Source organism: Argiope bruennichi, chromosome 5, assembly GCF_947563725.1.
Source record: "Argiope bruennichi chromosome 5, qqArgBrue1.1, whole genome shotgun sequence".
NCBI lineage: Eukaryota > Metazoa > Arthropoda > Arachnida > Araneae > Araneidae > Argiope > Argiope bruennichi.
The window spans coordinates 89,732,348-89,757,597 of record NC_079155.1 but is presented as its reverse complement, the minus strand read 5'-3'; the positions used below and the strand labels follow the sequence as shown (position 1 = coordinate 89,757,597).

Here is a 25,250-nt window from a genome sequence, read left to right as displayed (position 1 = left end):
TCACAGATTCGTAACAATATATAATATTTATTAACTATATACTACGTATACGAGAAAATAAAAATGTCCAAAAAAGTTTTTTCATAACCCTAAAACATCATCCAAGTTAATGTTATCATTTATAGTTTCTTATATACTGACGAACTGTTATTAACTGCAGTTAGATTTTACATTAATACATTAGACCTTTAGCTACATATTTAAAAACGAATTTCACTATTCATCCTACAATAATGAGCAGTTTCGTTGGTATTTTCACAGAGAACTGAAAAGAAGTCTGAAAGATTAGATATTAATCCTATAAATATATTTTATAACAAAAATGTAAATCTTTTTTTTTTTTTTTTTTTTTTTCAGTATTGGTCAGAGGAACGAATCAAGATTCATCTAGAAGAAGGTATATTTCCTGATCTCTCGGATACAGAGATCTTCGAAGTTCACGAGGCTATTGCAGACATGGTTTTGATCCAAGGAAATGCTCTGGACTTCGACACGGATGTTCTTTATACTGGTCCTGTTTATATCCCTAGCACAGTCCGCAAGCTGCATTTGATTGTGAGTAAAATCTTGATAATGCCTGCATTATAACAAAAATAGGTTAAGCTGTGATTTAAACATTCCCACAAATTTTATATCGATGAATTTATAAATATCTATAAAATGGCATATTCCCATCAAAACTTATTTCGCCTTGTGCTTCAGATTAGTAATAAAATCAGGTAATCATGAACTCAGTTTTTAATTATAAACTTTATATAAACTTTGCATATGAAGTGGTTGGACATGACATCAATAACTATTCATCAAATTAATGTGCTGGTATGGTGCATGAAAATCAGTTCAGGGACTCTAAGTTCAGGTCTTCAGAATTTCTTCCCTACAATTCTTCATAAGATAAATTTAAAATATAGTTCTGTCCCTTGCTCGCTAACGAGCGCTTGAAATCTGGAGGATTGCTAAGCAATCTTCTCAGGTTTACTATCCAAACTCTGTTTACTCCAATCGCTGCATTGATAATTGACTCAGCGTTCTAACACAGTTATTTTCAAAGCTTGGAGGATTGCTAAGCAGATTTTCTCAAGTTTAGTTTCCAAACTCTACTCGCTCCAATTGCTACAATGAGCGTTCTAGTACAGTTACTTTTTAAAGAAGACAATTATGGTTCTGACTAATAAATTTATTTTTGATATTTTTACTTAAACCAGCAGGGAATAAAATTTAACGATCCTGGGAAAACTTCCCTTTTATTTATTTTATAAGTGTTGATTGACTTGATTTTATAAATCACAAATTCAATAATCAAATGAATGGAATGGTTTCAAAAATTGGCAAATAAGAGCTTCAAGATATTTATGGAAAAATCTTAAATTGGTTTAGCCTTAAATTGTCTAAATTGTCTTAAATAGTCTTAAGAGTCTTAAATTGGTTTCATTTTGGTATTTTCACATTAATCAATGCAAAATTAAACTTTTTAGCTCTGCAAAAATAATTTTTTAATTAATGAAGTCAATATGAAGACAAATTCAACAAGCAGATGAAACTAAGTAAATTACAAAGCTATTCAAAGAGTGAAAACATTGCATTTTGGGATAAACAACATGCTTGTAGTTGTGTGAATAATTGATATCTTGTGTTTGAGAACTCTCTAATTAACGTATCTATAATTTGAAATATGAATTACATATTGAGTTTATCGTATTAAGGTTATTTTCACCCTCATGGTATATCTTCCTAATACAACAATGCGATTAAGCTTAGCATTTTGAAATTAATTATTTTTTATTTTTCCTTGGCACCTTTCAAAATTTTCTCCAATTGATTCATATGCTCATCGAATTCTTTTTTTTTTTCGATAATATTTAATCTGGCTTAGAATTGTGTTTATCAAATCGAAAAGTAAGATTAAGCGAAAATCGTACTCCTTTGCTTACGTTTGGAAAATGAAATCACAAGATCCAATAATTGCTGCAGATGCTGCCAAATCTTGCAGCTAAATAATACGTTTCTAGGCAACGCACAAGAGATATAATTATGTAGATTAATTATTTAATTGCAAATTGATGTATAAGACTATAGAGAAGAAAGAGGATAGCAACGACAGTAGTTAAAAAAGGGGGACATGTAAAAGACGAAATATGAATATGTTTATTATACCTTTTAATGTCAAAAATGATGATGAATCAAATTAAAAATGGCCTTGCAAAAGAATTTGTGACAACTTTACAACCTACCCAGGATTTTAAAATTTGATTTGTTGGAGACACCTGAAGATTAAACATAATTAAGAGTCAGCTAAAGTCAAATGTAGACATTCTCATCTTGATGTGTTGTGATAGCTTTAAGTTGCAATACTGTTTAAGAGTATCCTGCATCATTTCATCATTCTAAAAAACGTTCCTCTCAAGAGAGGAACGTTCTAATTAAAAACATCAACGTTACAAGCAAAAATCAAAATATAAGGGTATAATAATATTTGTATCAAATGCAAATTAACAAGAAGTTGACTTGAAGACACTTAACATCATCTGAATTTCCTCATAATTGTAGTGATTCTAATTCCACTGGTTTAGTCTTGGTATATCTATCCAAACATATGAGTAAAAGATACATGTTAAAAGCGAAGTGTGGTATCTTGTCAAAACGATCTTGGAGCGCTTGATTCTCATCTATTTCATATTATATGTTTATTGGGGAGATGAAAATTTCACTTTCTACCTTTATTGGAACTACGGCTAGAGATGCATAATCCACGATTTTTTGAATAACAAATAATATTGCTATTGTTATTTTTAAATATGCGTTCCAAATATCTGTTATTTCAATCATATTATTAATTAAAAATTATTACTTAATATTAAATATAAAATTTATTAATTGTAATTAATACTTAATTTACTAATTTAATTAACGTGTGAATTAATTTATCTGTTTCAGCTTACTTCTTAATTTTTTTTCTCAGAACTATTTATTTAATTTATTTATTAGAGTGAACCATTTTCTGGAAAAGATGAGTTAAAAATATATGCCATTTCTTTAAAATGTTTGCTTTAGTCCTATATTCTACCAATAGATGGCACCAGCAGTAAACAGAGTACATGTAATCAAAGTCAATCATGTCACGAGCAATAAAAAATGATCTGTACGGAATAGTGCATCATCAAATACGAATATCGGTGACTTCGCACTTTCCGGTGAAATCACCGCTGCGATAAATTTCAGTGATATGCAATTCAATGATACGATACGATAATTCCAATAACCTTTCCATTCACTTTTCAATCCAATCACAGATTTCTTTCGAGAGCTTCCATTGGACAGATCGTATCGTCACCGCTCCGACAAATTTCAGTGATATCGTATCGATTGTTAGTTTCTATCGTGATCCAAAACTTGTAATCGAAATATCATCAGTAAGATCGTATGAAGAATTTGAATCACACCCCTCTTTGAAAAGTATTGATCACTTGTATTTGTGACTTTTTGATATTGGTTACGTAATAACCGCTCTGAAAATATTCGTCATCCCTAACTACGGCAAACTTCTAACTCAGAAGTTTGGTTAAGCTTCCTAAAAGACCCTACATTCAAATAAAACTAGCCCACATCAAATTAGTCATCGAAAACCCACCAGCAATCAACCTAAAGAGCAATCGGTCTCCGAATTGATGAAGAATGCAGATTAAGAATGCTATCAGAAAACAGAACACATGATCATCATTGCGTTGATAGCTTTTATAACTCTATACCATTTTACTCATTAATTAACACTCGAAAAAAATATTCAAATAAATGAAATGTAAATTTATTAAGTCATGTTTGAAATGACGGTAGACACTCTCTCTAAAAGTCATGGTATAGATAAGGGTAATAATCAAATCTCATCCAAATGCAAGGGACCGGGGCAATCTTATACACTTACACAAACAAACAAACAAAAAATTAAAGATTTTGCCGTAAATACTCCTTTGACTAGCCACTAGAATACAGCACTTTTTGCTACTTCTTGTTTTGTTTAGCCGACCATCCCGCCACCACTATGATTTGTTGCCACGCCATGATTTGTTGAAGTTGATTGCTGTCTTTTTCTGAATACGTCCATAAAACAGGCCGATTCACCCAGCTGACATCCTCTTCGAGGCGATTGACCTCCAACCACGGAGGGATCAATCTCTTATCTTCCTCCTCATCTTCCCTCATACCTCTCATCTTGATAAAAGAGGAATAGGCCACCATTTAAAAAAAAATTTCTTAAATTCCTCCAAATTGTCTTTCCATTACAAAAGAAATCCAAACACTTTAAAACTACCAAATGGTGAAAAACTGATAATTTTTAACATCATGTCCTTCAGTATTTCCTTTTTTTTTTTTTTTAGTGCCATCAGAACTGTACTTAAGTCATCGTTTTCAACTTTTAGATTCTTTCGCAATTCCGAGTTTTCTATGCATTCCTTTAAATAACAATAAAGAGTTCCAATTCCTCCACAGATGCCCTTATTTTTCCGCATTCTTCCAATCTATTTGTTGTTGCTACTAAGAGGGAATGAAGAAGCTGCACTCTCTGTGGTGAAGAGATATATACCATTGGCCAATGTCTTTAAACAACTATCTTTCTCTGTTCATTACTTCCAGACAATATATGATTTATGCCCAGACAATATATGTTCAAAAATCTTAACATCTCTAAGTAAGCATTTTTTTTAGGATGATCCCGCAAGTCGTCCGAGAGTCGTTATGATTTTGCTTCGAGAAGAGAAGTACCATTCACCGACACTAATGGGATGGATAAAGCCAAAAGACATATCTTATAAAGGACTTTGCTTGGTTCACGGCATTAGAAGAGCAAGCTTATATGGAGTAGAAGTAAGAAATTGTCAATTTAATTTACAGTATCAAAATAGCAACACTGAACAGGAAAAAAAAAATCCTGTTGTAATGATAAACCTCGTGAATATAGTTCTTAATCATTTCAATAGTGAACATGCAAACATTAAGTATATCTCCCCTGTGAATTTAACTTAGCTAAACATCAACTTTCGTGTTTCGACGGTTTATATCGGTCATCCATGGGACATTTAGCCTATGCATTTGGGATGGTATAATTAGCTGACTGTATGTTTCTAATTTGAAGAACAGATGAAATAAAGATGTGCAACTGAATTTTACATATATTTTATGGACAAATATGAAAGCATTCCAACATTGATTGTAGTATTTATATATTTAAAATAACTGGGAGAACCAATCCTTCCCTTCTATTGTGTCGGTTTTTATTTCATGTAAAAGTCGCATGAATCCTAGATATATTATCAACGGTCACATGTTCCCCATCCTCATTTTTAAGAAAATTCTTTAAAATAACTGTTTTACTGTACATTCATTATGCGGGGGAAAAAAGTCCCCAAATACCAATCAATGTACCCATTTCGTTCATTTTTATTTCATTTGAAAACTCATGACGTTAGATACGTTATCAATGGTCTGCCCTCCCGTTTTGAGAGATACTCGAAATAAAGCCTGATCACAGCACTCGGTCTCAACTCAGATCGGTTTTGCCACTTTATTTCTAACCATAGGAATACTCTCTATGTATTGTGCAAGTATACTTTAAAATATTCATATTTCATTTGGTGTGGTAAGATTTTACTTATCAAAGACGGTTGATATTATTAAACTAATGTTATTAATATCATGGAGGAACAGCTTTAACTACCACAGCTTTGCTAAATGTAGGCTTAATGCTGAAACAAAATTCTCGAATAGTTTATTATTGCAAATAGGGTACATAATTCCCAGAATAATATTTAAAAATTAAACAATTGTAGTTACAAAATGATAATAATTATAATTTATACATGTTGGGATTTACAAAAACACATGTTTTGGACTGAGTGTTGATGCAATTTGGTAAATTCTCCCACCAGCCATGTAAAGCGATGGAAATAACTAAACGAAAATAGCATTGGCATATATTTCATACTCTCTTGTTGGTCTTCCATTATTTACAGAATCGCATTGGTAAAGTATATACCTCAGAACCGGAAGGTTCAGGGTTCAAGAAATGGTTCTAAATTAATTCAGACATCAGACGATGATTGTTGTTTATATCTCGAACCTACTTCCGTTGATGTGGCATGAACAAAGGAAGTTATTTCTTCCTTAAATCGTGAAATCAGCTTTCATATAGCTTCCAAGAAAAGTGGCATTAATCCAACAAACTACATTGATGCAATATTTTCTGTTTACTCTATAGCGCTCTGACATAATAATTCAATGGGGAAAAATTTTAATAATATTATGAAAGTCTTTAAAACCATTTTCCAAACCCGCAAATTTATCTACAAAGTCAATTGCTGCATTCTTAAAATTCCACAATTCCATTTCATTTTTAACCGTTTGTAGCAATAGCTATATGTCATTTCATAGAAAACCATTATTGATTGAACAACTTCAGACAATGCATGTTTTTTAATAACCTATATTTCAATTTAATATTACTATTTTAAACTATATTTGTTATTTAGCCATTTGATTATATATTAAAAAGACAAATACGAAGCATTAACTCTCTGAATACAGATGCATCCGAAATGCCAGTTTATAAAAAGTATGGCAATCGCCCGATTATCCTTTATTATTGATTGAATACCTGAAATGCATGTCTCGTTAATTAGTGACTCAATCTGAGGAAAGAAGAGGACGAAACTATATCATTGTAAGAATTTTGATAATACTATCGATCTTTTCTAAGGATACCCTTATTATCATCATCATTGAGAGGGGGGGGGAGTCATGTATCTTTGATACATGAAAAACAAGCATTTACAGGTCCCAGGGCTTTAAAAATTACGGAATTAATATCATTTGTTGCAGACTTTATTTTCAAGAATTCTCAAGTTATTTTTTATTTTTAATAGCAACTACAAGAAACTCTGGGGGCGCATCGTTCTTCCTTTGTCAAGACGCTCGGACAAATTTTTACAAAGAGTAAAGAAGAAGGAATATTGCAGTCAAATACATCATCGGCTTAAAATTAGCAGATAAGTGCTTCAATCTTCTTTCATACACATTCGATTAGGTATTACTACCTAGATATGTGAAAACGAACGTGCAGAAATACAAATAAAAATCTTAGGCATAGCATTATAGAAACTTTTAAGTCTCGTGTTTCGTTAACTTCTAACTTAAAACCATATACAGAATTTCACCAATCGTGGTAGTTATGTTTTCGAATTAACATGTTAATAGGCTGATGGGGGTGACAAACCTAAAATTCTTATGTAAAGAACGCATACCAAAATTCATAATTTTGCGTTTACCGTTTTTGCACTTTTGGATCGTCATGTTAACCGACTGATAGGAAATATAATTCCAAAACAGTTTTTCTGATTCAAGGAGATACACTAGAAGATGTATTAAACTGTCAATCAAATTTTCACATGCTTACAGTTTTTCTTTTATATAAATATATACAAGATTTTTCTATACAAGGAAAAAAATCATAGCAAAAAAATCTTTCAAACAAAAAGGTTAAATTTTATTAAGTTTAAATTTAGTTCTAATCAAATCACTATCTAATTAAAAATCAAACTTTTGGCATAATTTCTTTTGTCATTTGCATCTTTGATCAGAAAAAAAAAAAAATAAACGCTAACTCAAATTTTTGAATTTTTATTTCATATAATATTCACAATGATGAAATAATAAAACAAATTTATAACAAACAAAATTTCAAAAAAAAAAAAAAAACTAAATACAAATATGAACAACACGAGTTTCTATTACTTAAATTCTAAACAAAGAAAAAAAATTCATCGTTTGTAAAGAAAAATCATCTGTCCTCCACAATAACACTTCATGGAATCAATCGTGTATAAGCAATATAGTCACGTATCTAGTAATACAATAAAATCCAAACTTAAATTAGGAACTACAACTAACTTTCTAAATATAAAAAATCAAAAGATTTCAGATTCTTATCTATTTATTAATATAACTAATAAAAATTAAAAACACAAATTTCAGCATCTGAAATCATTTTAAGAGTAACAAATGTATATAATTGTTGGTGAAAAAATGCAATGCCTTTCAATTAAGCTTTCAAAGGTTTAGTTAAATATACTTTGACAACAGGATGGCAGGGTGGTTTCTTTTGAACAATACTCTAAGAAAAGGGTTCCCAACCTTTTAAACATGTCGATCAATTTTCAGAAACAGAATTCAAAATGACCCACTTTATTCTTGACACATTAAATTATTTTTTTAAAAAAAGCAATACACAATCTCTCTGTAATCTGAAAGAGGTGTCATATAACAAAAAGCCACTTTTGTATAAGCATTTAATGTATTTAATAATGAATGATATTGAACCATTTCAAATTTATTGTATAAGTAAACTTAAATGAAAACTAACAGTAAAAATGAGATTTTGATTAATTGAATGTGGTTTAAACTGACACAAATTGCTTATTTGCATAATGCACTTAATTTTCTTCACCTTTTTTTGTTGTTGTTGTCGTCCTTACCACATGACTTAATGAAGACATTAAGGCTATGTAAGTCATAATTTTGCAAATTGTGACATAATATGTATACATTCAAGATCTTATTATGGCATATCCTCATAAAAACCAATTCAAGACACATAGTTTGGGAACCCACGCTCTAAGACATAATACATAAACATTAACAACTAAAAAAAAAATCTGGAAGATACTAACAAAAGTTGATCATATGTGTCACACAAACTGGATTTCTATTAACAACTAATGCTAAAATACATTAATTTTTAGAAAAAAAATTAATAACTTCATAAAAATATAACACAAAAGTTATGAATATACAACATAGATCTGAGCAGCACTGAAATTGATAAATATAGTTCCTTCATTAATGAGAAAAAAATTTATAGCTAAAATATATATACATACACATGTGCTACAGATCTACACAATGGAAAAGAAATACAAAATTTCATGCATAGAAAGATAACTACATATCTTCTTTGTAATAAAGCAACCTGTTGGATTTTAGTCAATACTATGCATCACTCATAATATACTGCCAAATATTTCAACTGTAAAAATTTTAAATTTTAAAAAATACAAAACATATTTATTGATAAACTTGCAACAAAAAAAAATTATTATTTTGGAAATTTGTTAAATTTAAGTCTTTATGAAAATTTTAAGATCAATCCAATATTTTAATAATTTCAAATTCTACAATCGCAGATATCCAGTAAAAAAAAATAGTTTCGAATGTACATAGTTATCTCAATAAATACAAATTAAAAAAGTACTAAAAGGACAAATGTTGCATTCACAATGTCAATGATTTATTTTGCCAATAAAATTTATAGTTATAACTTCAAAACCATGCAAAATAATTTTAAAATAAAGAAGTACAGCAATTTCCCATTGCATCTGACAGCAGTTATCAGCAAACAAAATGCTGGGAAAAAAATGGTCACTTTTCTGCCAACCTAGCCAAAGTATGGGCAAATATTTGCAAGTGCAACTGCTTTGCACTGCAAAGTGGGTGAAAAATTACTCAATTTGCAGTATATGCACATTTCTGTTGCTGCCTAACGGAAATAATTAATCTTTCATTAAAATCATTTACATTCGTTCCATATTTTAAATGCAATATTTTCATAGCTAGTATAAATCTTTAGCTTAATACAAAATCCATGATTCAAAATTTCACATGCAAAATTTCTGATTATTTCATTAAATTTAAATAAAATAAAAAATCATACTTAGATTCAAAAATATTTAGTTTTGATTACTCTATTTGGAAATCATACAAATCCTGATGCAGCATTAAACTTTTTAATAAAAACAGTTACAAGAGTATATATTCAATAAAAATTAATACCAATCCATTTGAAAACGTACAATTCATAAAAATCATTGGCAATATTTATTTCAAATTCTTTAACTTCATCAATCTTCTTTGAACATTATAGAATCGAATATTCTTGGACATTATTTTTATTTCATTTTGATTTGCTTTAAAACTTGTGTGGAGTTTTGAATCACTCTATATAAAAATTTCACCACTTCTTTTTATAAAAAATTTGCACTAGCAGAGTTCAGTAGAAGAAAAAAATTGTTGCAGCCAGCATCTTGCCTTAAAGTTTTGTGTGTCTTAATCAATATTCAGAATTTTTTTTATCGTAAAATGTTAACATTAGCCTTGTAACATTCATAAAAATTCTAGAATAGTGGCAATATCAAATTATACAAAAGGCACGCAGGTTGTTACATTAAATACAACCCACTCTGTGACTTGAGTGTAACACACTTTTACAATAGATTAACATACACACCATTTCATGCATCACAGAATAGGTTAAGAAAAAGTAGTGGCACCACTATTACATTTTTTTTTTTTTTTTTTTTGACAAAATGTAAAAGTAATAAAAAAGTCAAAGTTTTTTGAAGATCTTTTTATTTAATTAATAAATATCTAAACCCTTTTATAAAGTCATTCCTTATCTGAATATGCATTGTACAATGCACAGCTTATTAAACTCGCATCCTCTCAATTAACTTAAAATCAGTTTTTGGTAATTTATCGTAAAATGTCTGGCAAAATTTATCGTTTTAAGTCTCTTAATTTTAATTATAATTAGTGTGAATTAGCTTTGCAAATAAGATTCCTTTGTTAATGTAATTGATATACAAGGTAGTGTCCAGATGGAAACAAATAAAAAATTATGTATGTAAATATGCCATTATTAAGTTGTTTTTAAATCTTTAAACAATAAGATTAATGAAATTTTCAACACTGAGAATCAATGAATGTTTGGACTCCACAATGATTCTAACTAATCTTTAATTTTTCTCCTAAAATTAGGGTCTATCAATCTATTTGATTAAAAAAAAACATCCTTGTTTCTATATGTTATCCTAGAAGTACAAGTATTAAAATATTTTAAAAACAAGGAAAAATGTAATTATTCAGAAGATACTTTATTTGAAAAACTTAATTGCAATAATTTAATTCTGATTGAGAACTAGAAACTATAGATTTTGGATGTTTGTTAAGTATAAAATCGTTTATAGTTTTATGAAACGAATGTTAAGCCACACACGTTAAACAATTATTGTTAATATATATATAATTTTACATGTTCAAATGATGATTATAATTTTAACTATATTATTATTTTCACAAAATTAAATGAAGAGTTTGCAAAAAGCATGTTTTAGATTCGAATATATCCCTTTCCCTGTTTGTCCATATTTGGAATAATAAAGAATTCTTAAGAAACTGATTTGCTGATTTTTTAGTTAATGAAACGAACATCGTCAGTTTATATAGATCTACAAAACATAGTAATGCAAAGATAGAAAGCTCAAATAATGTAACTCTTCAACAGAGATTTAGTAGTGAAAAATTTTAATGATATGCTACTACAGATAATATTTAGGACGGTACAAGGAAAAAAGTAACAATAAATCTAAGAATCAAAGAAGCAGGTCTCATTCAGAATTCCATATATTTAAAATTTCTCACATAATTTTTTTCATATAGCACCTATACATTAGACAATTCATGAAAAAGCTATTAAATCTACAAACTTATATGGTAGAAATGTAAAGGAACTCTATAAAAAATATGTAACACAAGAGGTAGTAGGAAAATTCTATTTCTTCGAAATCTGCAATGATGCTTTGAGCTTATGATTTTTATAAATCAGCTTCTTCAAGAGATATGTTAGCATTGGCAAAGCTCTTAAATTCCCCACTATCATCATTAAAAAAAAAAATTAAAAAAAGTCCCGAACCACTTCATTATGTTTTGCATTAGGATAATTTATACAGATTGTCAAGATATTATAATAATAACATATTTATTTAAATTATCTACTGGGTGTTATTCTACGATATCTCAGTACATTTCGATGTCAAAACAATGTGCATGCAACAGCACTTTATAATCAGAGCCAGTCTTGCATACTGAGAGCAATGAATGCTTAGATTTTCTATGCAAAATCCTAGTAGCGTCACTCCATACATATATGAAAATAATAGTTATGTAATATGTTTTAAAAAAATTCTATAATTACTTAATTATAGAACATTACTAACATAAATACATATTGAACGAATTTATAAATTTTGATACAGTTTCAAAGAACATTTTGAAGCTTACAAATATGCCCAATATGCTTAAGACCAGCCCTGTTTACAGCTCTAAAATTCATATAGTTGGCTTTGAAAATATTTCATACAACTGTTCAGTCTTCATTAAGAGACTTCTATCACAAGCTGTATTAAATGTGCATATAGTATTTTATTCTACAGTAAAATTCACTATTGTATTAGAAACTTTTGGTTTTTAGAATGGGTCTTCTGTCTTTGAACTTCTTTGATGCTAAAGTTACTTTGGAATATTCTAGAGCTTAATTAAAGATGAAAAATAATAACTAATAAACTATTAGAAAAATTAAATGCAAATATAAATTTTCTATATATTTAAAATGAAAGGCGAATTTACTTAAAAGAAATCTTCAAAAATTATTGATGTAACAAAAATCTGGAACCATGTGAATATAACTGCATAATTCAACAATTGCAATTGTTTAACATATTGACAAATTTTAAATATACTGATCTTCATAACTTAAAATTTAAATAACTCGTAGAATTAAATCCAAATAGTTTTGTTGGAATGGTTAATAACTACATTCCTAAAAAAATATTTAAAAAATATGAACTCTACAAATTATTTTAAATATTTTATTTAGTATCTCTTTTAGTAATATGACACTAACTTTTCAAATATAATTTGACCTTAATTAACCTGGATAGAAAACCCATTTATTATATTCTATATACATATATTTATGTGTGATAAAAAATAAACTTTATTAAATTGTAATATTATACAGCAATATTTCCTTTTTAAAAGATTCACTAGCAATCCCTGAAAAGTATTATAGCGAATTCACAATAAGATAGTATATTTTCTATATAACATAATTAACAAGTTATTTTTTCACAGATAATTTTATACATGTTTATAAGCACACATAATCAAATAGAATCCAGAAAATTTCTTAATTCTTCTTTCAAATAATTATTTATAAAATGCAATATTTATAGTTCATCATCTATAAACTCAAAAAAGCCTTCATTATATAGATCGGGCTTCAAATTTTCAAATAAATCATTTTCTATACAAATAGCTTCATTTTTATCTTTAAAATTATTGTATATATACCAAAATTTATTTAAAGCTACTTCTACATTTGTAACTTTATTTTAAATGTATGAATTTTTTCATGCTTAAATAATTATATATTCATGCTTCAATATTGCAAAGAATATCATGAATTTTTTTATAAATATTAAAATATATAACATTAAGAATATCAACTTAAGAAAAATGTATGTTCTTGCTTAAAAACATAAGCATATATTAAATTAAAGAAACATGCTTTAAAGTCAAAATACACAGTAATTACACAATAATCGAACAAAAAGATGACTTTAACTAAAAAAGACAAAAATACTGGCAATATTACAACAAGCTTAATTAAAAATGCAAAGTTATTTAGCACTTTATTTACAATATTAAACACAATTCTTAGCTAAAATGCTAGCACTGTTTCCACAAGAAGTGTATCATAAAACTAAACTAGGTGCAAGATTTTATTGTATAACAAAATTAACAAGAATTGTAGAAATTTCACAATAAAAAAATGCAAAGCAATATTGAACAAATAAAATAAATAACAGGTATATTCCATTGCTTTAGTAATTCAAGTTTCCATGTTAAGTCCTCAACATGGGTTTTTAATCATGTTGCTTAAGTATTCAAGCTACACAATATTTTCAGCTTACAAATATATTTACAAATATGTTTTCATAACATAAAATTTCTAATGCACAAAATTTTGATTCAAATTATGCCTCAATTTTTAAAAATGTTTTCAGAAGTTCTACACATTTATGTGTACAAAATTCTAATTTTTCCAATATCATTTAAAATTATCAATAAAAAGTTGACAGCAAAAGCAGTTACCCCAGAATTTTGAAATTCATAATAAGATATGAAAAATCTATACACTAAAAATTTTATTTTGTATAGCAGCATTCAAAAACAAAATTTACAGTAGAAGAAATATTACAGAATCCAGCATAAAGAAAGTAACAGCTGCATCTATTTATCGATTATTATTATTCATCAAAGGAACATTAATTTACAGTATTTCACCCTTTCTGCATGACTTGATTTACTTCAATACATTCGTTAATGGCACCAAAATATTACTCCTCATACCAAATAGAAAAGTTTCAGCTTGTTCCCTAAAATCAAAAAAAGAAATTAATATCTTCTGATATGTTAATTCTAGAGATACAGAGAAATTGCATATAAATAAATAAATGTCAAGAATGCCAATATTTTTGAATAAATGCTATTTAATTTTAATCACAATATATACACTTAATGCACACAGTTTTTTTTATAGATAATATAGCATGTTTCATTTTACTGTTATACACAACACATAATTACAGTAAATCAATAATAAAAGTGGAAATAAAATGTAAAGGAGAGTAAAACAGGCATTATTTTTCTTTACCCCCATCTTTTCATAAATTTTAGACCCTTTTATTTGATTTACTTTTGGCTTTTACTTTTTATCTTTGTTGCTACATTACTTGTATCTTTAAACTTTTACTATCTTCTGTTTTAAAGTGGTCTTAAAGAAAATGCAATTGTGGTGAAAATCTATAAATCATTTTACTTTATACTTCAAGTATAGTTTCTAAAAGGATTAAAGAATAATTTAACCTTCAGAAATTATTTTTTTTTTACAAATTCAAGCCATAACCATTGAAGAAAAAATTGAAAAGATGAGAACATCATTGAGAATCTAAAAGAAGAGGAGAAAGCTGACAATCTTAAAGAGAGGAGAATCTCCATTTCAAAAGTAAAATTACAACAGTTACATAGCAGTTTAAAATAATCAACATCAAATGGTTACTAAACCTGAGGGCACCAAAAAAGTCAGCAGACTGCAAAACTCAGAACTTAATTAGAATGTAAAAAGCCCTTTAACCACTTAGAAATATAAATAATTTTAAGAAGGCATACACATTAAATTTATTACATATAATTTATGCATGCATGCATGCGTGTGTGTGTGTGTGTGTGTGTGTTAATCACTAACCAAGTTATTAATGTCATTTAAATGGATTATTTAATAAGTAATCCAATGTTTACATCTTAATAATAGATATTAATTTATAAATGTGATGTATATTTGTATCATTTTTAAAATTTGACAAGATAGAAAATAACATTTCAAGCCATGCTAATTAATATTTTTTATACACAAGAATTAATTTATTACACAATATCTTAATTAAAATTAAAAGAAAAAATGTAATCGGGCAGGATAAACCCTTATTTCTTTTTTATAATGAACATTCTAAAAATTTAGGTAGTATTCCATAATATAACAGAATAACAAAACAGAAATTTTCCCCCCTTTTCTAAAGCATACATTGATTTTTTTTTAATGATAAATACCATGATATTTACGAAAAATTCAAACAAGAAAGAACATTAATGTATTGTACGTCAGAGTAAAGTATGTTACCGTCAATTCCTTAATCGGTTAAAAAATACTTACAATCTTTACAAATTTCCATCTTCAATATTCAATATATACATATATTTCATTCAACTTCTCCCAAGAAATCATGATAACCCTCTGCTCCCGTGAAAATGACATCTACCCATATTCTCATTGCTTCAGGAGTAGGAGCCATCAAATAATACACTCTATCATAGGTTTTCACACAAAATGTTGATTGTGGACTTGGGCTTTTCACAGAATGTAAATGGTCTACATATACTTCTTCAATAGCCTGAAAATATTAAAAAGATACCATATTGCCAAAAATCAATAGATTTTTTTCAATAAAAAGTACAAACATTATGAATCTTTTTATTAAAAAAATATGTTAGGTAACTTGATAAAAACAAAATTCATAATTACTTTGCAAAAATAAACTCCATCTATATTCTATCATTAATATCATATTTATGTCTAAAGCAATTATAATTAAGGAATGAAATTTTTAGTTTCAAATTGTGTTACTTCTGAGTTCTCTATGAAATTTAATAAACAGTTTTTAATAAGAATCAGCAACTATCTCAAATTTCATAAAATTACATAATTTTTATTTATTACAAACAAATATTTGATTTTCCCCCAATCTCTGATATGAAAATGTGATCTCATTTTCAAATCAAATAAAAAAAAAATATGTTCTTTAATTGTTGTGAAATTTTAAAAATTGAAACATGTGGTGCTGCTAGCTAAGTAATGATATATGTTCCGAATTTATTTTGTTACAAGGGGGGAAACAATATTTACTTTAATTTTCAAAAAAAATCCCTAAATTATAATAAATTCAAAATTAATCAAAAAAATTTTATAAATTATTCTAAAGATCATCACTAACAAAAATACAAATTCTTGTAAATATTTTGTGATAGGATAAAGTAAAGAAAAACATTTACATGGAATATTAAAAAACAAATTAACAAGTCATTTCAAGGCAAAGTCATTTTCTGTAAGAATGCACACTCATTTTTTTAAAATATGACAAAAATACAAGGAAATCTTAAGAACATTAGCACAGAAAAAAAATATGTCAATTACATGTATAAAGAGAATGAAAAATATATGTGTTTTAGAGCATCAGTGTTAGATTGCATAACTTAATTGACAGCAGAATAGTCCTTATAAAAATAATAATAATAAATGAGTTCCTAACAGAAGAAAATAATAAAATTTGTTTATTCAGAATAAATGTAACACATGAAATAAATTAATAGAAATATAGCATCCAATTGTTTAAATCATTATTCTTTGTAACACATTTAATATTAACTAAAATCATCTTCCTAGTAGATTATCAAAGCTACAAAATTCCCAAGAATTTTTCTTTCTTACAAAAATTTTTGATATTTGATTGGAATATGTGTACTAATAAATGGTCTTCACAAGACATTCAAAGATTCATTACCTCCCAAGACAATCTTTTCTAAATACAACAATATTTTTTGAGAAAAAAAAAACATACTATTTTGATGGAATAAAAATTTTTAAAAGTCAATTCATTATTAAAGATACACATTAAAAAGAACTTGTATGTTTCATACTGAAAACCCAAAAATATTCAATTAATATTTATGCATAGTAATTATTGAAGTAATAACATCACCAATATACTATCACTTACCATAAAATTTACACCTCCTTTCAGCTTTGTTTCTCCTTTATCACTATAATACAATAAAGCTTTCTGTATTCTATCAAAAACAAACCATCGTTTTCTCCATGTTTTCCATGTGCCCCCGAGTTTGTGAAGATAGCCATGACAAGAGGTTGATGTCAGGTGAATATGAATACAAAGCTCAATCTGGTGACCAGCAGATTCGATATGTTGGCGCAAATCAAATTCAGAATTGCGAATAGGAAGGTAGCGAGTCAATGGCCGCTATAATTTGAAATAAAGAATATAAATTTTAGAGATTCAAAAATCAATTTTTTAAACAAATTCTCTTATTTTTAAATTATTAAAAGAATTGGGCTTCAATTAGTTACATAGAAAAGAAATATCTGAAATTGAACATAAAAACAGCAAGAGAATAAAGATAAATGAATTCATTATAAAACAACAAGGATAAAATATATAAAACTGAAAAAAGCTGAAGTATTCCAAAAAAAATCTCATAATGATGTTTTCACCTACTTCTATTTGTATCTTTAATGCAAAGATTTAGCTCTAACTATTTGGGTTTAATGATTAAAACTTAATTTCAAGCTGTTTAGGATATTACTTTTTGCCTGATTTAAATATCCAACCTCAGGAAGCTTTAAAATAATTAATTTTTATATAACAACCATTTACGCTAACATTCACCTCTTTTCACAGGGAAAAAAAAGAATTTGAATATCTACACTTAAAAGCATATATATATTTTTTTTAAATCTGACTTTTCTTTTTCTTTTTAATAATTTACATAATATTGAACATTCTACATTAAAGATTTAAATTACATGATGGTTTAAGTTATATGTTTATGATGTCGGCTTAGCTTTCTCAACAACAAATATTTCACAAGTTTGATTCAGACAAGGGACATAATACCAAGCCTGGGTCAATCCAGAATTGCAAAACAGAATGATAATAAAATTACTGAAATTAATGCAAAATGGCATTCTCCATTACTATAAAAAATACAGCTGATTTCCTCAAAGTATTACAATGATTTAAAATTTACAGAATATCATTATTAAAAAAAACAATTTTATAAATCCTGATTTAATTCATAAATGCTTATTTATTATACTAAATTTAAACTATAAAAAAAATTTCTCTAGTGCATCAAAAACAAACAGGTTTATCATTATAATTTTTTTGTACATATTTTTTTTTAAACTCAAATTTTTACAGATACATATTTTTTTAAAATTAGAAACTTGATTATGCCTTTTTGAAACTTTCATTCAAAACAAACTGACTTTTATTAAAATTCTGAGCCTTTGGAATTTTTAAAAAATTTTCATTAAACTGGTAGAAGATTAGCTACTAATTTATAATTAGAAATCATATACTTCATTTAGAAATGTAAAAAGACTATCAAATGGATTACAAAAAAGCTAAACAAGAATAATAAATAATGATTAAACAGCAGTTATTCATTTTGAAAAAAAATATATAGGTTACTTCCTGCTGAATCTGTGATAAAACAGATTTCCTGTTTTTAAAATGCTGACAAAGCACATTTATGAAATTAGTAAGCTCCAAGGCAAAACATCATACAGATTCTTTAATATCAATTAGGTTACAAAATTTCACTTTAGTGTGGATAGGAAATATTAATAAAACATTCTATTTTTTAAATAAAATAAAAACAAATTTAGAAAACTGTGTTCTATATTTAAGCAGAGAATTAAAAACACTAAATTTATTAATTTCTAAATGTTGCAATTTTAATGAACAGTTTACTTTTCATAAGATAAGAAAGAATTATAAAAATATCAAAACAATTTTACATTCTCCATTTTTTTTATATTTTCTTCCCAGGTTTTGCCAATTGTAATATATATAAAGCATTTTTACACAAACACGTCCATAAATTTCATAAATTTGCATTAATTAATTTTTATATATTTATAATTTTTTTTAATTAAACAAAAAATTTTTAATTAAACAAAAAAATTAATTTATAATCTAAAATGTGTATTTAAATTAGTTTCAAATATCTAAACAATTAAAAAAAATAATTTCAGCCTTTTTTTCCCTCAGTATTTGAATAATGCAAAATCTCACTTGTGACCGGGGCTTGTCTCGTAGTTTCACTTCATAGTTACCATTCTGATGATGATGATTAACTAGAGGTGTATGATCTTGAAATGCAGATTGTATGGCACGTTCTTTCTGGTGCACCTATAAGATATACTGACAGTTAATAACATATCTCATCGACAGTAACGATATCAAACACTTTCTATAAACTATCAAATAAATATTTAACACATTGACTGCCGCATGACGCGCCAGTGCGTTACAGATAATATGTAATTGTACCAAACCATCTATGTTATTAGATGAACCCTTCTCTAGTACAGTCAAGAGATAGCAAAGAAGGGGTCATCTAACTAGATAGAGGACCCGAATATTGGGTGCGAGTCGTGGCAGCGAAAGTGTTAATATACTTGTATGATACTTTTATTGCAAATAATTGCATTTTGCAATATTAAACAGTTTAAAATAGATTGTTTCTAAATTAAAATAGCATTTTTACTCTATAATAGAAATTAAATGAATCATTGTAACTAAAAAACAGTTTCAAAATTTGTACAGAATATCCATAATTATTATCATAGATGCAAATCATAAATAATTTTTGAAATAAATATTGAATCAATTCTTTCTACCATATATGAACAGGATCTGATCTAGGAAATCTATAGTCATTAAAATTTTCAATTAAGATATTAATCAGAAAACAAATTTATTTCTCATAATTTCTTAAACTTCACCAATATGTTGACAACCTAATTTCAGTCTTAAAAGTTATCAACATTCCTGTTACATATTTTTTTTTTTTTTAATTTAGTAAGAAATGAAGCTCTTTCATGTATTTTGAAAGTGAACACCTAGAAGAAAGATTGGATTTTTAATTAAAAATTGATGAAAAAAATCTCATTTCTACAACGGCACTTAAATCTTTAAAACACAAGATTTTTAAAGATATAGAATTCAAAATCCAACAGCCATTCCTCAATTTAAAAATGTGCATTATTAAAAAGTAAAATATGTAATCACTTTTCATTTGTATAGACAGATTTGTTATTGCAATACATCAAATTGAATGTATTACAATAACAAAAGTTACTAAAGAAAATGTCTTCCTAAATGCAGCAGAACAGAATAACAACACAGTTCAAAATGTGTAAATTATAGACGCTTTAAGAAAGATAAAAAAGAAACGTCTTGTGAAAGTTTTAAAATTTTTGGATTATTGCCGGGAGGAATCACGTGACAAAAACAAGGTTGCTCTTATTCAAGGTTGTATAAAGTTGTTTTGGGAAGGTGAGAAAATCTTGGCAAAAATAAAGACCATGAACTTCCTCTAGAATTTATAAATATTCATACTTCTGACGAAGTCACTAAATCCATTACATTTACAAATTAAATTCATTTAACATTTTCGAATAAAAAAAACTAATACCATCATCGAGTAATGAAATATATCATATAAAATTACATTCTGATTTTCAAAACAACTGTCATAAGACTACTTCTTGTAAAAAATAATTAATGAACATTGAGCCCTTAAATTTATTTATTTATTTTTTTTCTATTCTTTTTTATTTCACAAAAAGTTTTTTCATTTGCTAATAAAAATTGCAATTTTAAAGCACCTTTAAAATATTTTTATATTATCTCTAATTATTAATCTAATATTTTTATTTTATATATTATATCTAATTATATAACGAAATTAAAATTTGCTTCTTGATACTTTCCAACTTCATTGAATAAACAAACAATTCAACTCTGCAGCAATTTACATATATTCTCTTTTAAAAAAATTATCAAAAGTAAACGCAGCCATCAGCTGTTCGAAAATAACCGTTCTATTTACCTGAGGACCGTAGTACAAACACACATGATCAAATCCAAACATTATCGATCCCACATCTTCACCGCTTGACACAGCATCCAGGCACACGAGCTCCCACAAAAACGACTACCAAGCGCGATAACGACAAAATCCGTTTGATGTAAGCGCTCATATCCTTTCTTCACGCAGACTCACGTACCCGTAGCAAACGCAAGGCTATTGCAGTTGGCGACATGTATCAACGCAGCTGAGCCAAGAATAATTTATACCACGCACTGTTTTATTTCACTCTTTAGCATTTCCCTCCTTGGTTTATCGTCCGCTATTTATTTATTTTTTTTTTTTTTACCCAAGCTGTTTTTCTTTTTAAAAGAAGAAAAGTACTATTTTGGCAGCAATGGATTATCTTTTTTCGAGTAAATAAAGCACTTTTAAAGAGTTGCATTAGGCAGAGCAAAGTTCAAAACGCTTGATCGATTATTGATAACTCTTTCGCGTTAATCCCAAACTAACTGCGTTTGGCGAGCAGATATTTCGCCAGGAATATTGCTTGTGTTTCATTTCAATGAAATTTCTTAAAGAAAGTTAGTTTTGGTGATTTTGAGAACAGTGTATTTTTAAACTTCAAATTCTGCTAAACGATCAACTATGTCAAGAATTATCTGGTTTCTTCTGATTTGTTAGTGCTTAATCACATGTTTAAGTGAGAATTTTCCAGAAATTTTATCTTATTGTTTTGCTTTCTTTATAAATAATCGCTTATTTCATCTAAGAATCCAGAGAAGATAATGGATTTTGCATTACTTTTATATTAAATTGAAACGTCTAAATGACTTACACTTAGTTTGTAAGTTATAATAGATTTATGAAATGCATATATGCAGAACATTAAGCAGTTAATGCAAAGGTGAAAATAGTGAACATTTCATCGATTCGTAAATGTATGCAAGTTGTATTAAAATGTGGTTGCGACAGAAATTAAAACAATAATAAATATAATCATTCAGCCTCATCATTATGAGTGAATTAAGTATATTTTATAATTTGTTTTTCGAGGAAATCTATCGACAAACATAAAAATGCCAGTTCTATTACAACAGAGAAATAAAACATAAAGAGAAATGTTTTAATACATTTTAATTATGTAAGAACAAGAATGTAAACGATTAAAAAAGGAGAACTATTATTATCATTTTCTATTTTAGAAGTTAAATATTCCTTTATAATCTATATCAATATTAAAAACCTATGAAATTCGATAACTTTTTCAGTTAACATACAAAAACACTATCTATAATTATTGTTTTCAACAATCGAAGAATACAGATTTAAAGAAATGGCAAATTGTTTAAATATCATTAGGAAAGTATTTTTTTTTTCAAATTATATTTAAAAATTAGGTTTTAAAAAATTTAAAAGTATTTAAAATTATTAAAATTATATTTTAAAAAATTGCTCGAAAAATATATTATTAGTGAAAAAATAATTTCGCAAATTTTAAAATAATATAAAAATTAATTTTATATTGTATTACTTTCCGAAATTATCTTTAAAAAACGAAAAAATATTGTTTGATTTAAAAGTGTAAGTAAAAACTTGTTCAAAACAATCGTTCGCTATATGTATTTCACAATTTCTGAGACTATGTTTATGCAAAATTTGCTAAATTAAACATTTATGGGTTCAGAACGATAAAAGGCAAGTTAAAATGCATAGTTTTTATATTATCGGAGAGGAAAGCATTTTTTAACTATTGTCTAATTTAGAAATGATAATGAACAATGTTAAAAATTCAAAGTGTCTTCCCTGTCTTCGGCCACGCTTCTACTTAAAAAATAATGTGCACACACACACACATATTATATATACGTCTTTTGATTATATATGTTCTGCAAAATGCAAGGCAATGAAATGACAGAATTTATATATCAGCAGTAAGTAAATAATCCTTTATGTATTGAAATTATTTTAGGTTAACACAATTTTCGCATGAAAATTTCATTTACTTTGCTACTAATTTTAAGGGCAGTAAAAGATTTTCTTAATTCGCAAGGAATTAAAAACTTCTTTTTGCATACGTTAATGTTTTTAATTACCAAACTGTTTAAATTATACTTGTTGACACGATTTCGGAAATGAGATTTTTTTATGAACCGGCGTCAAACCGTGGAGGGGGGGGGGGAATGCAAATTTCAAAAAGGGATCATTAACCTCATAATTCAATGCAATGAAATATTTAATGAGTACATCTGCAGTGAAATAAAAGGGAGAAAGAAATCTGCTTCATTCAAAAAGGACCGAACTGCCATCTATCGAGTATTTTTAACATCACCCAAAATTTCAGAATTCTGAAGAAGAAGCTGAATTCGGCAAAGATTTTTCAAAAAAATTAATTGAAGGCACTCACCTTACTTTAATTAAATATAAAATTTAATTAATTGCATTCCTAATACCAAAAAATATCCATCTGACATGTTACAAAAATGATAAGAATTTAAATTCTCAGGAATTTTTCTACGTCAATATTCACTTTACTTTAATTTGAAAAATCAACTGCAAATGTAATGTACAATAAAAATGTCTATATTTAAAATATTCTTTATTCTAAATTCTTTCTTAGGTGATAAACTTCAAGATTACGTCAAAAGATTTCTTTGTTTTGAAAAATTATTATTAGATACTTAATCAACCACGTAAAAAAAAAAAAAAAATTTCTTTAATAACATAAGAAATACATATTTTACCTTTTGTTTCACGATTTAAATAAGTCTATTTAAATTGTTAAAAATAAAATAAAGGTTTCAATTGTTGCTATCAATGATATTAGAAACAATAAAAACTGATCAACAATGCCTTATATTTTGCCTTAAAAAAACTCAGATATTATTAAATGAACTGGATCTTGAAAATCTAAAATGGCAGAAAATACGACACGAATAAATCAAAGTAAGTTATGCTTTACTGCTTCAAAATACTTCAATAAAATATTTCCAAATTAGGCTAACCTATTAAATTAGTATGACAAAATAATATCCAATTAAGAATAATGCAAAAAAATATAAAAAATTTTACTTTATTGATCGAAATTCTCCTTTTAAATTAAATTATCAGTATAAATGAGTTTTATTTCGACAAAAAAGAATTAATATTATGACTACTACATATTACCTTATAAATACAATACTTATTACTTTATAATATAATCCTTTAATTATGCCACTTTACAATGATTCATAATAAATTATCAGAATTTTAAAAAAAAAGTTACATTTGCTTGATATAAATAAGGTTAATTCCCAATTCAAGCCAAACGTTTCGAAGAGTTCTAAAAAATTTTCTAAAAAGAATCAAACATGCATTATTATTTTGTTATTAAGAATTTCGTTATCATCGATTTCATTCGACTAATTATCAAATTCAGAAAAATTTCAAATTATTACTGAATCATCTCTTTCCATTCACGAAGATCTATAAAATTATCATGCTGCTGTTATGAGATTTAGCATTAAAACATTCGGCACTGAAACGTTGGAATATATAATTTTTAGTAGTTAGAAATTATCTGACCTTCCCCTTTCTCTCCGCTCAAATAAAGAACCAAATATTTGAATTTTCATGTAGTAAACAACTATTCCCAAAAAAATTCGATCATACAAATAATTTAATAAATTTAAACAAAAATTCGATGAATATATTTTTAAAAATTATTTGTCAAAACATCAGTGTAGACAAAAAAAAAAAAAAAAAAAAAAAAAAAAAAACATTATTTGAGAGAAATTTAAGACGAAAAAGCATTCCCCCCAAAAAAGTACTTAAAAAAAAACCTTTACGAATTTGGCTTTAAAAAGGTTACGATAGCAACTCTGATTCGCAGGTCATTAAGAATTCTCAAAATTAATTTATCAATCCATTCTATATCTTTGTAACGCAAAAATATAATAAAGGAAGAAATAATGCCCATTAAATTCATGGCATTTATTGCTTTATTTAGTTTTAAATGGTCTTACAGACATTTTTATGGTGTGCGTTTCCCTAACTAGTTTTTAAACAAGACGGTCCACTTTCATAAGAGAAAA

At 27.0% G+C, this 25,250-nt stretch overlaps 2 protein-coding genes across 5 annotated transcripts in view; one reads left to right on the top strand and one right to left on the bottom strand.

The window, feature by feature from the left end:
• Positions 1 to 6,068, top strand: part of LOC129968317 (sodium/hydrogen exchanger 10-like) — a 101,825-nt gene extending 95,757 nt beyond the window's left edge. Inside the window, exons 20-22 of the mRNA XM_056082172.1 lie at positions 358 to 555; positions 4,702 to 4,860; positions 6,006 to 6,068. Of these exons, the coding sequence (XP_055938147.1) occupies positions 358 to 555; positions 4,702 to 4,860; positions 6,006 to 6,068 (420 nt within the window). The remainder of the gene's footprint in view (positions 1 to 357; positions 556 to 4,701; positions 4,861 to 6,005) is intronic.
• Positions 6,069 to 7,652: 1,584 nt separating this feature from the next.
• The window catches only part of LOC129969590 (pleckstrin homology-like domain family B member 1), a 136,743-nt gene continuing 119,145 nt past the window's right edge, over positions 7,653 to 25,250 (bottom strand). For all 4 annotated transcript variants that reach the window (XM_056084226.1, XM_056084225.1, XM_056084227.1 and 1 more), the window contains 4 exons: positions 19,374 to 19,490; positions 17,277 to 17,534; positions 15,656 to 15,893; positions 7,653 to 14,321 (listed from right to left, as the gene is read on the bottom strand). In XM_056084226.1, the coding sequence (XP_055940201.1) occupies positions 15,702 to 15,893; positions 17,277 to 17,534; positions 19,374 to 19,490 (567 nt within the window). In that variant the 3' untranslated portion in view covers positions 7,653 to 14,321; positions 15,656 to 15,701. The remainder of the gene's footprint in view (positions 14,322 to 15,655; positions 15,894 to 17,276; positions 17,535 to 19,373; positions 19,491 to 25,250) is intronic.